Below are 17,143 nucleotides of genomic sequence, written 5' to 3' on the forward strand. Positions count from 1 at the left end.
TCCTCTACCATTACTAAAACCCATTGCCGTCGAGTCTATGCGACTCACAGTGACTCTATAGGACAGAATAGAACTGCCCCACAGGGTGCAGTGGTTAAAGCACTATGCTGCTAACCAGAAGGTTGGTGGTTCCAATGCACCAGGCACTCTGCAGGAGAATGTTGTGGCAATTGGCTTCCGTAAAGATTTACAGCCTTGGAGACCCTGTAGGGCCCTTTTACTGTCCCTAGGAGAAGAGAATCAAATGCTCTGTTATTACATCATTGATGGTGTTATTAATACTGTGTTGTAGTTCATAAACTGTTTTCATGAGGAATTTGAAATTTGATCTTCACCCTCACCTTATGGGATAGCTACAGCAGGAAGTCATCCCTATTATTCAGAGGCAAGAAATAGAGGCTTGGGAAATTAAGCAACTTTCTTTTATAAAATGGTGAAATCAGCCTCTAACCCTACATGTTTGACTAAAAGTCTCTGATTTTTCCCATTAAATCATGCCACACTTGTCATTGCCTATTTTTGAATGCTAAAATAAACTGACTGTGCAAACTAAAATAATGCAGCATTTATCATAGTTCTCTCTGAATTTCAATAAGTTCAGGTACGCATTCTCAGGGAATGAAGGGTATTATAATGGCTATTTCAATTTGAATTAAAGTTAAGCCCTGATGGGGATTATAACTTCAGAAATACACAGTTAGAATGCATAGTGAACAAACTCAATGGGCCAGCTCACTCCAGCTACTTTCCAAGTCAGAGAAAATTGGAAGAATTTAATATTCCTACTAAATGAATTCAAGCAGCCTTCTTTTTATTGACAGTCTTTATTCTTTCATATTACTTATTCTTTTATATTACTTACATCTTGATGTAAGTGTATCTTTTAATAGTTTCTCCTATGCCATATTTCCCACAAAACAGGCAAGCTTACTTTGGAAAATATAAATCTTATTTAAAGGGAAGTATACAGCAGTTCAGTCTTTCTCAACAAAGTACTATTGGCACTGTGGGCAGGACAGTTCTTTGCCACGTGGCACTGTTTTGCAAGAGCACAGTGTTTAGCGTCACTGGGGCTCACCAAATAAATGCCAGTAGCAGCCCCTAGTCACTGGGACAACAACAACAAAATGCTACGGTGCCACCAGGGCTCCTTGATATATTTCTAAATGCATTCTTGACGGGGGTGGGTGCAGAGGAGTTGTGTGTGTATGTGTGTGTGTGTGTGTGTGTGTGTGTGTGTGTGTGTGTGTGTATAAACTTTGGGTTGATCTCCATGTTATTACTAAACACAAGCTTATGTTTTCCTTGTAGTTTAAGTAGTGCATATCAAATATATATTGAAATTGTCAAAAATTTAAATTGCTAAAATTTAACCTTCAAAATGTAAGACTCAGCTCTACACACATTCTGAGTTAATAATTAAATTATTTTGATTGTAACCTAATATGAGTTATATATAACAATATCATCTTAGAATGGACTTGAGAGGAAGTATTATAAATTTGTTAATGTGGCCTCTGAAGCCAGACTACCTGGGTTCAAATCCCAGCTCTGTCACTGACTAGCTGACACAATACTTAAAAAAAACGAAACCAAACCCCTTGCCATCAAGTCAGTTTTGACTCATAGCGACCCTATAGTTAGTACATTATTTAACCTCCCTGTGCCTCAGTTTCTTCATTTGCCCAATGGGATAATAATAATAATAATAATTAACTCATAAGCTTTATGTAAGGGTTAAAGCAGTTAATATACCTAGAGCATTTAGAACATTATCTAGCATACAGTAAGAGCTATATAAACAGCTATTATTAGAAAACTGGATTAAATAAAACACATTTATCTCTAAAAATATGTATCTTTTTATTTGCTTTGTGGTATTTTACAATCTCTGAAAAGTAGATATCAATCATTGAGTTTAGTCTCCTCTGCATCTTTATTATTGTCTTTTGAACATCCCTTATCAGAATTACAGCATCTGATGTTTCTAAAATAATCATGTTGATCTCCTTATACCAATGCAATCTGTACTACTGAATACAAAAATATTGAAATCACAAAGCCAGAGATATCAGCTGGTGACAGCTGGTGCCATTGCTAGGGAATAAGACGTAGTCAGTGGAAGCTGAAGCAAGGAATTAATTGGTGGGTTAAAATGTTTAACAAATAACTTACATTATTTTGTATCATCTTCTGATTTTTTAAGATGCTACATACCATGAGTAGTAGGTCTTCAAATAAAAATTAATTTCATAGTCTACCTGCTTTTAGTCTAGTGGTAGTATCATCCTTTAGCTTTCATATTGCTTTTAGATAATAGTTTCTTTCTCTGTATAGCACGTAGAGTCAACTACTATGCTTTTGAGAATCTTTATATACATGAGTTTTATTGAGAACCTTGATAATAGATGCTCATCTTATTCAGTATTGAACTCAGGGTCTTTTCCATTTGGTTCTTTATGCTGTATGGTGAGTACTGTGTCTTTTTATTCCCAGCACTCGATAACCATTGATAGCACCAATGTGACACGAAGAGAAAAATTGCACTTGCGAAAGGCATTACTAATCTGCTTCTCAGAGCCTCTTACAATGCCATGGCCTTAACATTGTGCTTGTCACACGAGGACATGAGTTACACAGGCCCACTTGGACGGACGTAAAAGTAGAAGCTTAATGAATGCAGTTTATCAGTTGCGTTTTATCCTATATGAATTCAAGCACAGTTGTTACATATCTGTCAAACTGAATACAAAACTGTACAGAAAGAACTGTTCATCATCCCTTAAACTTGGACTTGAAAAGTAAAAGCAACATTTATTGAGTGTGTACCATGTGCTAAGTGTTTTTACAGCGCATAAGAGTCTCAGAACAACCCTTCAAGATAACTATTACTTATACCTATTTTATAGGGAAGCTTAAGGAACTGACCCAAGATTATGCATAAAATGCCATTCCTTTCCTGACTTATTGGAACTCTACATCTCTGAAGTCTTGAGCATTCCAGCAGCATTCGACATTCATGGGGACTGTACCCTTCATACCTGGGATATAGTTCTGTGATAGTCCTCACTATTCATGTTGATTTGTAATTGCGTTATCTTCCACTCTCTTTCTGGCCACAACTGATTGAACCAAGGATAGTTAGCTGACTCACCTGCCAATAAGCCCCTTCCCTTGCAGTTGTAATTAGGGTTAATTTGTCAAGCAAGAATTTTTTAACTTTTAAAACGTATTAATTTATGTCTACAAAAGAATATTCATAACATATGTAATGGTTATGAACCATAGAAATAACTGAAACACCAACATACCCAGAACCATGCATGTTGTCCCTGGACACTCTGCTGACTCAGAACTGAAAGCTTTCCCAAAGCCCACTTTTCAGACAAATATTAGACATGCCTAGAAAACAAAAAATAACACACATGAGGAACGTGCTTCTTAGTTCAATCAAATGTATGAGACCAAATGGGCAACTCCTGTCCAAAAGCAAGACGAGAGGGCAGGAAGGGACAGGATATGGATGAATGGACACAGGGAACCTGGGGTGGAAAGGGGGAGCATGCTATCACATTGTGGGGATTACAACCAATGTCACAAAACAGTATGTGTATAAATTTTTGGATGAGAAATTAACTTGAGCTATAAACTTCCACCTAAAAAACCCATTGTCGTTGAGTTGATTCTGACTCATAGCAACCCTATAGGATGGAGTAGAACTGCCCCATGGGGTTTCCAAGGAGCAGCTAGTGGATTCAAACTGCTGACCTCTTGGTTAGCAGCCGAATGCTTAACCACTGCACCACCAGGGCTCCTTTCACTTAAAGCACATAAAATTAAAAATATATATTACATTTATTGAATAAGTGGATACTTAGTGTCTTTCTCAGCCATTTCTTTGTTCTTATTTGTTGTCTTTTCTCTGGATAGTTTATACAGCAAGGAGAGAGAAAACCTCTTTATATTAAATTTCTTGGCTCAGTAAATGGCACCAGCTCTCACTCTGTTACTTAAGCCAAGCACGAGTCAGCCTTGATACTTCCTTTTCCCTGTCCCCACTTTTAGCATATCTACAAGTCCTAAGAGGTCTGACTCCCAGTATGTACCAACTCTGGCCACTTTTCATCTCTACTGTCACCACCCTGTCCCAGCCATCCTGCACTCTTGCTTAGAATGCTCTACATTGTAGCCAAAGTGTTTTTTTTTTTATGTAAACGTAAGTTAAATTATGTTAATTATATCCTTGCTTAAAACACCAAGTAGCTTTCCATTGCATTTAGAATAAAACACAGAATTACATAACCTGTAATTCTCTACATGCTGTGGGCCCGCTAACCTGTGACTTAATCTCATACTTCTTTTGTACTTGTTCATAATACTCCTTTCACCTTGGGTCTTTGTCCTAGCTTTTCCCTCTACCCCTACACTTTTTCCCAGGCTCATTGCGTGGCTGGATCCTTCTGAGACGTCAAATATCAGCACACAGAAGCCCTTTCTGACCAACTGAAATAGCCACTCTCTCCCCCCTCACTCTTACCACATTCAGCCTTTTATTGTCAGTCATCTTCCTCTAAAAGCAAGAGTTCCATGAGGGCAGGAACCTTAACTTCTCATTCTTTTTTGTATCTCTAAGGAATTCTGGTGGTGCGATGGTTAAGAGCTTGATTGCTAACTGAAAGGTTGGCAGTTCGAACCCACCCAGCAGCTCCATGAGAGAAAGACTTGGCAATCTACTCCTGTAAAGATTACAGCGTAAAAAACCCTATGGGGCAATTCTACTCTGTCACCTGTGGTCACTATGAGTGGAAATTGACTAAACAGCACCTAACAACAACAACAAAGCAGACTATTAGCCGAAAGCTTGGTGGTTCAAGTCCACCTAGGAGACAGGCCTGGCAACCTGCTTCTAAAAGGTTACAGCCTTGAAAACCCTATGGAGCAGTTCTACTCTGCACACGTGATGTTGCAATGAGTCAGAATTGAGTAGACAGTAACTAACAACAACAATAAAGCAGCACTATCCAGTAAAAATATAATGAAAGCCGCAAATGCAAGACAAATGTAAATATATTAAATTTTCTAGTAGCCATGATAAGAAAAGCAAAAGGAAACAGGTGAGGTTAATTTTAACATATTCTGTTTAGTCCAATATATCCAAAATATTCTCGTTTCAACATATTATCAATACAAAGATTATCAATGAGATATTTTACATTCTTTTTGGTACTCAATCTCAGAAATCAAATGCATATTTTACACTCACAGCACATTTCTATTAGACTAGGCACATCTTTAGTGCTCAAAAGCTACATGTCACTCATGGCTGCTGTATTGGACAGGGTAGATCTGAGGCCTGGAAGAGTGCTTAGCACAAAAAATATACAGTAAATGTTTATTAAACGAGTGAAAGAATGAATGAGTGAATTAATAATAAGATCTATTCACAGAAATGGCACAGACTTGTTTCTCAAGTTTCATTGCCAAGTTTTATCCTGGAGGCATGTGTAAATAGAGTACATGTTGCTTGGCTTGGGGAGGAATGGATATTTCAAATAAGAGAATCCCATATCTCACATATGATTTAGTTTTTCACTCATCCTTTTTATATAAATATTCAAGAGTAATGATGGAAAAGACATAGCTATGTGTTTTACCCAAGAAGCTATTTATGCAACTACAAATTTCTTTGGCCGATTAGATGCTGTTTTCATTCATTAATTTTCTTTTTCTTAAAGGATAAGATTACAGTTTCACATACTCTGAAGCAAGAATATTTTAAGTAGCCAGTTTTCTTTTGTTTCTTTCAGTTCATCATTGACTTCTGTATAGACAGGCTACAGATTATGGCATTTGGCATTTATTCCTTAGGAAATGTCAGGGCCGTAATAGCTGGATCCCTCAGCTAGGAACAATAAAGTACCTAAATTTACTGTGCATTATGTGGTTTCAGAATATTTCTTTTATCCATTATTGTTCTTCCCTCATCAATGTGTTAGGACAAAGGAAGATTTTTTTTCCATACTTACCAAACAGTCAGGATGTGTCTACCTAACTTTCTTTCTGTTTATACTGTGAATACCTTCAGCCGTAGAACTGATCCTCCACTGAAATCTATTGTGCTATTCCGAAAGCTGTCATTTGTGAATCAGATCAACTAAATACCCATTAAAACACCCAAGAATCCAGAAATTTTTATGAAAATATTTATCTGATATGCTGTCAATGTTATATATCGTTGTATTTGCTATCTTTATACCTCCAGGTAAACAAGATAGGAATTAGAGGCATGACTGAGCTAAAACATACTTTAAAACAGGAAAGTGATTACATTCTATAACGGCTTTGTGAGTGATTAGAAAAAAAAAATGCATCCTTCAATCCTTTTTTTCCTCTACAATTTGATTTCTTGATAGAGACATGAAAATGTTTTTGATTTAACTCTTGAATTCTTTTTTGGCAAGCCTTATAAAGGCCAAATCAATGCTAAATCGGAGGTATTTACATCATCCACAAATTTAATCCAAAGTGGATACTTAAAAGCTCATATAGATCTAAATGATGTTCTCCCAGATGGTGAATTAATGTAATTTTAGCAGGAAGCAAAGTTGCACAAATATGCAGTATGGAGGACTGGTGCTGACTTAATGTTTCTGTACCCACCACAGCACAGATGTTGCTTATCATTTTAGTTCCATTTGTCTCTATTTCTCTCCATACAATAAACTGAAGAATGGGATTTGGGAGTTCAGTAAATTATGATTTATTTCATTACTAATGACTTGTTTGAAAACAAAGCTTTCTGTGAACTGTATAGAGAAATCACATTGGTTGTATTCTTTGCACAGGGTTTGAAAGGTGACTTGGGTCCTCGTGGTCCACCTGGCCCAAAAGGAGAAAAGGTATAGTATTTACCCAGCAAAGTGCCAACATTTTCTTAAGAAAATCCCATCGAACCTATGCAGATAAGGTTTAACTGCCAAAGGCATTTTAAAATTAACCAAAGGCTGTTATGTTAAGAGCATCTTTGCAAGAAAAGCCTTTTGGCGCGTTTAATTAGTTTGACGAAATGAAATGCACAATTGTTATTTGACATTAATTCATGTTTATAAGGTTTCCCTTGCTTAACAGCATTATGTATGCCATCACTGAATTAGCAAGTGCTACCATAAGAGTGAAGCATGTAGCTCTTTGGGGGAAGGAGGCTAACTTTGTATCTCACTTTGAGTCTAAGTGCTCCATTTACCTCCACTTTTAATTTGTTATTTCATAAAGGTATGTTAGCATTGGCTTTGAAAGGAGAAGTAAGAAAAAGCAAAAACCAGTTGCTTTGAATGAAGTCATTAGATGATCCCAATTTGATGAGAATTGTGGGAGAGTGTGATCTGCACTGTATTTTGTTCTACATTCTCAGCATATTAAGTCATCCTTGTCAGTGTTCAATATTTACCTCTACATTAAATGTGATCTTGCAAATCAGTATCCAGTGACTGATTTAAGTAATGTCTGTATTCGTTAACAGCTATTGGTTATTTTTATTCAATCGTTCCAAAAAGTAATGATTACACAATTTTAAGTGTTAACTTTTGTGATGACCATCCTAGATGAGAAAAGACGAAGTCATAAAGATACTCTCAGCCCAAGAATACAACATCCCGATGCACCATTCCACAAATACCGTTTCCATAATGTCAGTCAAAACAAGAACTGTACCAGTGATGCATAGTCTAATGACTGCGATTTCTCATGAGAGTCCTTGAGATAACAATGCATACAGGTGCCATATAAATCAGAAAATAATGAACATTTAGGTATGAACTATTTTTCAAATATTTTGAATAGTTTAATTATCAATATGTCCACCTGCTAATTTGTATTCACGTAGGTCAGCAAAGCAATTTTAGTGCTTAAAAATGCATAAATATAGGCAAAGCCTCTTACAACTGATGCCAAGTGCAATGCCTATTCAGCAGAGCTTTAGAGGAGGCAATGGTACTGCTACTTGCAGCTGGGAGGCATAAAGTGGGGAAATCCACTTATTATTTCTGCTGATCCCCATACTTTGTCAGAAAATTATCTGTTGCTGTGACACTTCCCAGCTGCTCCATTGGCAAGTAACCAGATTTGAAAATATATTCCTTCTAATTTTGGATTAGTAGACAAAAGAATAGAAAATTTGATTATTTTAGTTTTCCAAAACAAGTTCTTCTGCTGCAAAAATCATGGAAGTACGCAAGGTGATTTTTTTAATCCTGAGAGCAAAAGGACACATATAAATTTTTCATTGTGCAGAGGCTTTTATCAAGATGAAATTCTGTTTTCTTTTCCTTCAAGTTTTATCTATAAATATTGCATTGACCCATTCATAAAATTTATAAATAAATAAAAAGGTAATATAAAAAGATACTATTGTAATTGCAACTTTTCTTTCATCTATTGTAGGGAGATATGGGACCTCCAGGACCACCAGCCTTAACTGTAAGTATTCTTGAAAAAAATCCAAAATTGAAATATGTTATTCTGTTTACTATTCACACTATATCATTACTGAACCAGAATTTAAAATCATGGAATATTTTGAGAATTGAAAGTGATCTCAAAGTAGTCTAGCCAATCCTCCACATTTTGAAGATGGGGCAACTACCCACAAAAGTGAAGTATTTGACCTGACATCATGTAGGTAGTTGCTAAAAAAGTCTGGAATCAGTGCAGACCCTGAGTAATTTTCTCCATCCTCCATATGGCTCATAATTTTGTCTCTTAAGTGTTTAATGATACGTTCTTGACATCACATTTAAAGTAAATGGAAGCAGAGACAGTTCTACTCAATGCATAAAAACAGCTACCTATTTAAACTGATTGTTACATTCTCCAAATCCTGTCCAACACCATTGTTATTTTTCTATGTGATTTGCTTTAAAGATTTGCAAATGATAAATTGGCAGTATTTCAGTAATAGATTTATGAGAAAAGTTTATAATATACACATAATGGGATTGTTCTCAAGTAAATAGTTCATCATATATTAAGCATTTAATCATAAATGTATAATGCTTTTATATTTAGCTATAATTCACAATTATAGATTTTCTTCCTAGGTCATTAAAGATTCTCATTTAATTTAAAGATTTGGTCTTAGGATGACTCTAAGCCTAATAGAAAAGAAGAAAGTTTTTTCTTTTTTTTTAAAGATCATTAGTAGCCTGAGGTCTCTTGAATGTTGTGTTGATATTACATAATGAGATAAATTAAGAATTTAAGTCACAAGTATTAAAAGACCTGTCCATCATAGAAAGTCAGCTTTAAAGAAATCTCCCAGCAATGTAGATAGAGCTCTTCCTAATCAGGGCAGCATAGGAATTCCAAAAGCTGTATAATTTGATAACATTTATATTTATCTTTCGACTTGAAAAATCTCATTATGAACAATACATTAATAATGGCTTACACAAATAAGCTTTGCAACTCTCACTTCCAGGACAATTTTTATTTTTCGTAGATGGAAAATCTAAGAAACCAAGCAGGCGACTTACTTAGGAATAACTAAATTCAATTTGCAATGGATTTCTGTGCTTTAAGCTCTTATTTCCAAGATGGAAATAAAAAAAAATGTTTATTTGAGGGAAAGTGTTAGCTGCATATCATTCAATCTTTTATACATCCTGGAGTTTACTTTAAAATTCTTCAGCAGTGATTTGGAGTTCAGCCTGTTCATTTTACTTAAGGCACATGAGATTTTCTTCAGCTAGGTTGTATATGCTCAACTGCTCCACTTACCTATCTGCTTTCCTAGTCATTTTCAACTCATGTTTGAAAATTAATATGCAATCTACATGCATCATTTCACCTGAAATGTAAGCTTGGCCCCTTACTCAGAAAACTGAATTGGACTATATTTACTTCATGGATTTTTAATGACAGCTGATTCTTCTTGCCAGGTAACACCCTATAAATGTCTCTTTGCACCATTTGGCTGGCATACACCTTGGGAGAACAAGCTAATTTTTATATTTCTCTAAATATATGATGAGACAAAAAGCGCTATGCAATGAAATGCTTTATTTCATAGAATGTGTTATTTCATACTATTTAATTTGGATATTACTATTTTAAATGCTTGTGATTATTTTCCTTATTAATGTAGATAACCACATGTTAACTATGAAATAGGGATGAGCTGAAATGAATACCAACTTACCATGCTCTAAATATTTAATTGCTGTTAATGATGAAGATGATACATTATTAATTAGAGTAATTGGTATCAGTCTTCAAGGAAGCCGAAAGACTGACCCCACTGTATTTGGGTTAAATTAGGTTGGGATATATAGAAGTCACGGAGCCCTGGTGGTGCAGTGGTTAAGGTGTTCGGCTGCTAACCAAAAGGTCAGCAGTTCGAACCCACCAGCCACTTCATGGGAGAAAGTAGGGAAGCAGATTGCCACTTAGATTTACAACCTTGGAAACCCTATGGGGCAGTTCTCTATCCTGTAGGGTGGCTATGAGTCGGAATAGACTTGACGGCAGTGGAATTGGATAGTGGGATATAGGAGTCAGTAAACTTAGAGTTCATCCGTAGTGGTTCTCAAGCTAGCTGCACACTAAAATCACCTGGAGAGCTTCAAAAGCCTACCAGTGTTGGGGCTCCATCCTCAAAATTCTAGTTCAGTAAGTCTGATGTGTGGCCAGTATAATAAGAAGCTCTCCAGGTAGTTCTAAATATACAGCTGGAGTTGAGAACCACTATTGATGGGAACTATAATGGAGCGAGCCTTCTAGAAAATTCTTTTAGACTTGTAGAAGTCTGGCTTACATCTGCAATCCGTCTTAATGCATGGTAATAAGGAAATATCTCTTTCTGTCAGGGAGGCATGCTAGTAAAACTAAATTAAGACTGACACCTGGTTGGTTAAGTGGGATCAGGGCTAGAAAGGTACCTTTATTTACAGCATTAACCCAGCCATTCAGGTATTCCTCAGGGCCCAGGTGTCTTATGCTTCTGAAACTTGAATGTGAATAGGAACCATTCAGGGGGCTTGTGACAATAAATATTCTTATTCCATTAGTCTGAGATAGGCCTGAGATCTGCATTTCTATAAGCTCCTAGGGGATGCAGATGGTACTGGTCTTCAGACCACAAGGGCTTATAGAACCCTCTCTCCAGCTGTGCTGCAGACTTGCTGCCCTGTTACATACGTCACTGGTTTGCCCCTTTGATTGCACATTAGAATCACCTGAGGTGCTTTAAAAAATCTAATTCCCAGGCTGCAGCCTGTGCCAATAAAGCCAGAAACTCTGGGGTGCAACCCGGGCAACAATTGTTTTAAAATTTTTCTAAGTGATTACAGTGTGCAGCCAAGTTTGAGAACCATTGCTCTCAAAATATGGCTAATATTTTTCTTCACAACTTCCTCTTTCAGAGCTTAAGCAAACATTTCGGACTTACTCATTACATCAGTGTTTCTATCAAAAACGCCCAACCTAATTACTTTCAGGAGCTCCTAGGAAACGCCAAACCCTCTACTAAGACCAATGGTTTGGTTCTTGATTAGTTCAGTAAATTGGATGAACTTCCATCTCCACATTTACATACCAGTAGCAAGTCAACCAACAGTCCTTTATTGGGCAGAGCCACAAGCATGGACAACTCCAAGTACATAGAATTCCAGAGACTATCTAAGCATACAAAGCTGACCTGCCCTGAACAGATAAGGAAAAAAAGTTGAATGCCTTTTTTCCACCCAAATCACACATACTATATTTATTTTACTTTTATTAGTATTTCTTTGAATAAGAAATTAAGAGAAACTATAACTGAGTACATCGAGACATAAACAGACCATTATGTGGAGGATCTATTTATTGCACTTATTTTATTTCCTTGTGGATTACCATGCTTTGACTATTTACATTTTTAAAACTGTATAGAACCCATTCATTTAAAAAAATCCAATACATAAAACCATCTGTGGATTTTCACTAAATGTTACTTTGTTTCTTATTTATACTTTCTTCTATAACTGGTTTTATATAACAGAGTCTCAGTGGAGATGAGGAAAGGAGTAAGAAAGGCCAAGTTTAAAAGGAATAAGGGAAGGTAAAGTTGAGGAAAATGGCATGAAACACAGACTGGAGTCCTAGAAACAGTTTCTCTGGTTAAGTTCAAACACAATAGCTCTTATCTTTTGTTCCACCTCTCCCTTTCCACCATCTTCAAGTGTTCTTACTGCCTGTGACCTCCTCATCCTCCAATATACAGGAAAATTTTTAATGATAGAACAAACCAAAACAGCACTTTAGTTTGCAGATGTAATGCACATTAAACTGCTTTATTATTTGAAGAAGGGGATTCCATTTAAAATTCCACAGTTGAATCCCTTTGATAGTATTTGAATACTTCTATAGATTCATGTGCATGGATCATATGGAGAAAACCCCAAAGTGTCTGCATTACAAAAAAAAAAAAAAAAAAAAAACTGAAAAATACAGAAAGAGAGAAAAGAGAAATCTGGGGCCTGTAAAAATTTAATGTTGATTAAAGTTATAGGTAGGGTATTAAATGTCACTTATATCCTTTAACCTTTAAATACTCTGTTAGCCTGCTTGGTTTGAAAAAAAAAACTGAACTGAATGATTCTTTCTGATACAGCATTAATAAACTTGCAGGTGTTCCCAGTTTCCTCCTTTATTTTATAGCTTCCCAGATTATTCTAACCACAAAAGAGTAAGGGATAAGATCAAGAGTGAGTTTTTGAGTCTATAAATGCAGCATCTGGAAAATATAAACCAGTATCCAAAAATCTTCCCTAAAAAATTTATTTATAAAATGTCCTCTAGAGATATGGTAAGACGAAAGGAAACTCCTTCCAGCTTGGACGGTGAGAATGTAGTTCAATCACAAAAAAAAAGAAAAAGAAGAAGAAAATCTGTGCTCTCCACAGTACCCTTACTTCCACGTATCACTTGCTAGGCATATTTTCAGCAAACACAGCTGGTTGAACTAAAAAATTTAATCAGATCACTTTGATTTCTTTTCAGCCTCTTTTTGGGTGATACCAAATTCACTAATTAGTTTGATACTAACTTGACTATTGTGTAAACATAGTAAGCTATTACAGTAGCTTATAATAAGTATAATTTTAATGTTCTAAAGAAATAAATGTAAGATTCTTCTACCTGATTTTAATTAACCAATTGATTATTCCTTTCCTCATCCTTTTGTATATAACAAACTAATAACTATTTTTAAAACACTGTATCTTATTAGATCCTAAAAATGATAATAATTACAATAATAAATGGCAAATATTTATTAAGTGCTTACTACATGTTATCTAAACCAATACTTAAACAACCCTATGAGGTAAAATATTATGGCCACAGAATAGATGAGGAAATACAGGATTAGAAAATTTAAGTAACTTGTCCAAGATACTTGTCCAGTATTAGCTCTGGTAAGTAACAGAGCTAATATTCAAATAGCCACTTGTCTGACTCTAATACTTTTAACTTCTGTTGCATGTTAGTTAAATCTAGGTTGGGAAACAATATGGAAATAGTAAGTATAAATTTTCTTTATCTATACTCTTGGATTTATCTTCAATACATATGCAGACTTTAACTGATTTTCACATCTCTACTACCACCACTTGGTCCTAATTACCATCATATATCCATGGCACAGTGGTTAAGAGCTACAGCTGCTAACCAAAATATGGGCAGTTCGAATCCACCAGCTGCTCCTTGGAAACCCAGTGGGCAGTTCTACTCTGTTGTCCTATAGGATCACTATGAGTCTGAATCGACTCGACAGCAACACGTTTGGGTTTTTTTGTTTTATCCCTAGATTATTTCAGTAGCCTATTAGTGACAAGGAGTCCTAGCGCTCGGCTGCTAACCGAACCCACCAACTGCTCTGCTGGAGCAAGATATAGCAGTCTGCTTCTGTAAAGATTACAGCCTTGGAAATGATATGGAGCAGTTCTACTCTGTCCTATAGGGTTGCTATGAGTCGGTATCAACTCAACAGTAACGGGTTTATTAATGGTTTCCCTAATATTCCCCTTACTCCTCTTGAGTCATTTCTAAACACAGAAGTCAGGATATTTCTTGTCACTCTTCTGTTCAAACTCTCCAGTGACTCCTCACTTGATTTAAAGTAAAAAAAAGCCAAATTCCATTCAATAGCGTACAAGTCTTACCACGGGATTCAACTCTCATCGCACTTCTGACTTCATTTCCTACCCTTACCCTTCTTAGTAGCTTTACTCCACAGCAATGACCTCACAGTTCCTCAAGAATGCCAGGCACACTTCCACGTAAGGAGTTTTGCATTTGCTATTTCTTCTGCCTGGAATCTCCTCTCCTACATACATGCATAGCTAACTTCCTGACCTCCTTCAAATCTCTGTTTGGATAGGATGGTACCTTCTCAATGATGACTACACTGACTAGCCTATTTAAAGCATACACACCCAGCATTTCAAATCCTCATTAACTGCCCCACTTTTTAATTTCTGCATAACACATCACTTTTTAACATATCATTTAGGCTGCCTATTTATTATGTTTGTTTTTCGTAGTCAATTTCAATAGTAACCCCATGACAGCAAGTATCTTTGGGTGTTTTGTGCGCTGATAAATTCCAAGCACATAGAACAGTATTTGACACATGGTGTGCCCTCAAGAAGTAATTAGTGTTGAATGAATATTGTCTTTGTTATTTTTTTAAATCTCTTGTACGCTTAATTAATTAAGTTTATTACCTTTCTCTCTTTCTCTACTCTCTCGAACAGTTTTTATAATGATTAGCTTTTCCATCGTAATTTGTTTGGAATCATTTGGACTAATGTCTTTTTGGCACAAGATTTTTGTGCTACTGATTCAGTTTTTTTTTGTGTTTCAAGGTCATTAGATCATTGAAGTTTTCTGTTTCTTCCTAGCTCAGTTTTCTAGTTGTCCAAGATCCAAAGTTGAAAGCAGTAGAGTGCTAGCCAAATAGTATAAATGAATGGTTCTGATTTAGCACACCGGCTCTGCTTACATATTCAGGTTTGCAATCAAGAGTGACTAAGTAAGTGATCACTTAAAATACCTGCAATTTGTCTAATGATTTTGACACAAAATGTAATGTTGAAATAAAAGTCTTTCCTCTACAGTTTTAGATTTTACCGTGCCATATTTTATTCATTTACCTATTTCCTACCACTTTGTTTAACTCCTAGAAGGTAAAATTGTGCATTCTAATCCATAAAAATGTGAAATAAACTGCTATCAATTTAAGATTTGATTTAAAGAATACAAAGGAAGAAATATAAAGTCAAACAGTGCCATGATTCCAGCTGAAATTCTCTTAGCAATTGGGTTATTAACAACAAATGAATAATTTCTTTAATAAGTAAACTTTGCACATGTGTGTACTAACTTTTAAAATTTCAGGTCTAATGTTGATATTTATAATTTACAAAGAAAATATATGAGAGCCAAAATCAACATTAAATAAGGAAAACTGATCATAATAAGTATTAAAATTTCTTTGATCAGAATATAATTTTTCAAGATCATAATGAAAATTTAAGTTAAAGTAGATTCTGATAAATTAATGTATTCTGAAATCATGAAGATTTTGATGAAAAAATCCTTGATTAAAGGAAAATATTTTATGCTTTACATCTTACATTAATTTTTTCCTTACATTTAAATACGCAGAATAATAAACACAAATTTCTTAGCTTTTTTGTCATTTATTGTTGAAGTGATAACATTATATAAATGTATCATTTCTTTAAGGAGCCCTGGTGGCACAGTGATTAAGGGCTCGGCTGCTAACGGAAAGGTCAGTGGTTTGAACCCACCAGCCGCTCCATGGGAGAAAGATGTGACACTGTTTCCATAAAGATTATAGCCTTGGAAACTCTATAGGGAAGTTCCCCCCACCCTGTATGGTCACTATGAGTAGGAATCGACTTGACGGTAGTGGGTTTTGTTTTGTTTTTTTAAATGTGTTTTTATATATAACATCTTAAAATTGTCACGCTTGTACTGTATCCTCAATAACACTATTACCAGGTCCCCCCATCCCCCATTAAATAATACTCAGCTATTTTTACAATAAAGTTTTTATTATATAATTTATTTTATTTTTGTTGTTATTGAAAATACACATAGCAGAACATACACCAATTCAACAATTTCTACGTGTATAATTCAGTGACACTGATTACATTCTTTGAGTTGTGCAGCTATTCTCACCCTCCTTTTCTGAGTTATTCCTTCCTTATTAACATAAACTCACTGCCCTCTAAGTTTCCTATCTAATCTTTCAGGTTGCTGTTGTCAGTTTGATGCCATATAGATAGATCTTAAAAGAGCTCAATGCTCAAGGCAGACATTCTTCACTGGTTAAGATGAACTATTGTTTGATTTTGAGAAGACTTCAGGGGATATTTTTTGGTTTAACGTTTAAAGATTATTTAAGGACAGTAGTTTCAGAGATTCATCCAGCCTGCATGGCTTACAATAAAGTTTTACCAAAATACCTGATGATTCAGATGCAAGGTGGGGACTGAAATGAAGCATTTGGTTAATGCTTCTGCCTCTTTCCCTCATTTCCCTTCTGGCCTTTGCATATTATGTCAGAAGAGTGACAGGTGAAGGAAGGTAAACCAGCACTATTTTGGGTAATACATCCACTACTTTTAGGAAAATGACTTTGTTGCTCTGGCCTGACCCTTAGGGAACTTATTAAATACTTATCCAGCTGGCGCCAAATGTTTACACAGAAGCCAAAGGTTAAGTCAGTCAACAGCAGAAGTGCCTTAGATATGCTTATTAAATAATACTTTAAATGCCAGTTCCTTAGGGCCCAGATAAATTCAGCTTCAGTAAAAATTAGGCACAGAGAGGAAGTACAGCTTTGACCCTAAGAAAACTACCTTAAATGCCATAGGCAACTGAGAGCAACTCTCAGCTGGTCATTTATAAATCAAATGATGCTGGATTAAGAGATGGCCCTAATGCACAAGAGATCATATATTATTCACGTATGAAATAATTCCTCTTCTAATTCTGTATGTGCAAGATATATAACAATCATTTCAGTAAGTGATATGATCCCTCTTCTTCCTTCCTCCCTCTGTCCCTCCCC

At 35.7% G+C, this 17,143-nt stretch overlaps 1 protein-coding gene across 1 annotated transcript in view; it reads left to right on the plus strand.

The window, feature by feature from the left end:
- COL19A1 (collagen type XIX alpha 1 chain) overlaps window positions 1-17,143 on the plus strand; it is a 369,652-nt gene that overhangs the window by 172,071 nt on the left and 180,438 nt on the right. The window contains exons 12-13 of the mRNA XM_004381357.2: window positions 6,846-6,899; window positions 8,440-8,475. Of these exons, the coding sequence (XP_004381414.1) occupies window positions 6,846-6,899; window positions 8,440-8,475 (90 nt within the window). The remainder of the gene's footprint in view (window positions 1-6,845; window positions 6,900-8,439; window positions 8,476-17,143) is intronic.

The sequence above is a fragment of the Trichechus manatus genome, unplaced genomic scaffold (genome assembly GCF_000243295.1).
Source record: "Trichechus manatus latirostris isolate Lorelei unplaced genomic scaffold, TriManLat1.0 scaffold00083, whole genome shotgun sequence".
Lineage (NCBI taxonomy): Eukaryota > Metazoa > Chordata > Mammalia > Sirenia > Trichechidae > Trichechus > Trichechus manatus.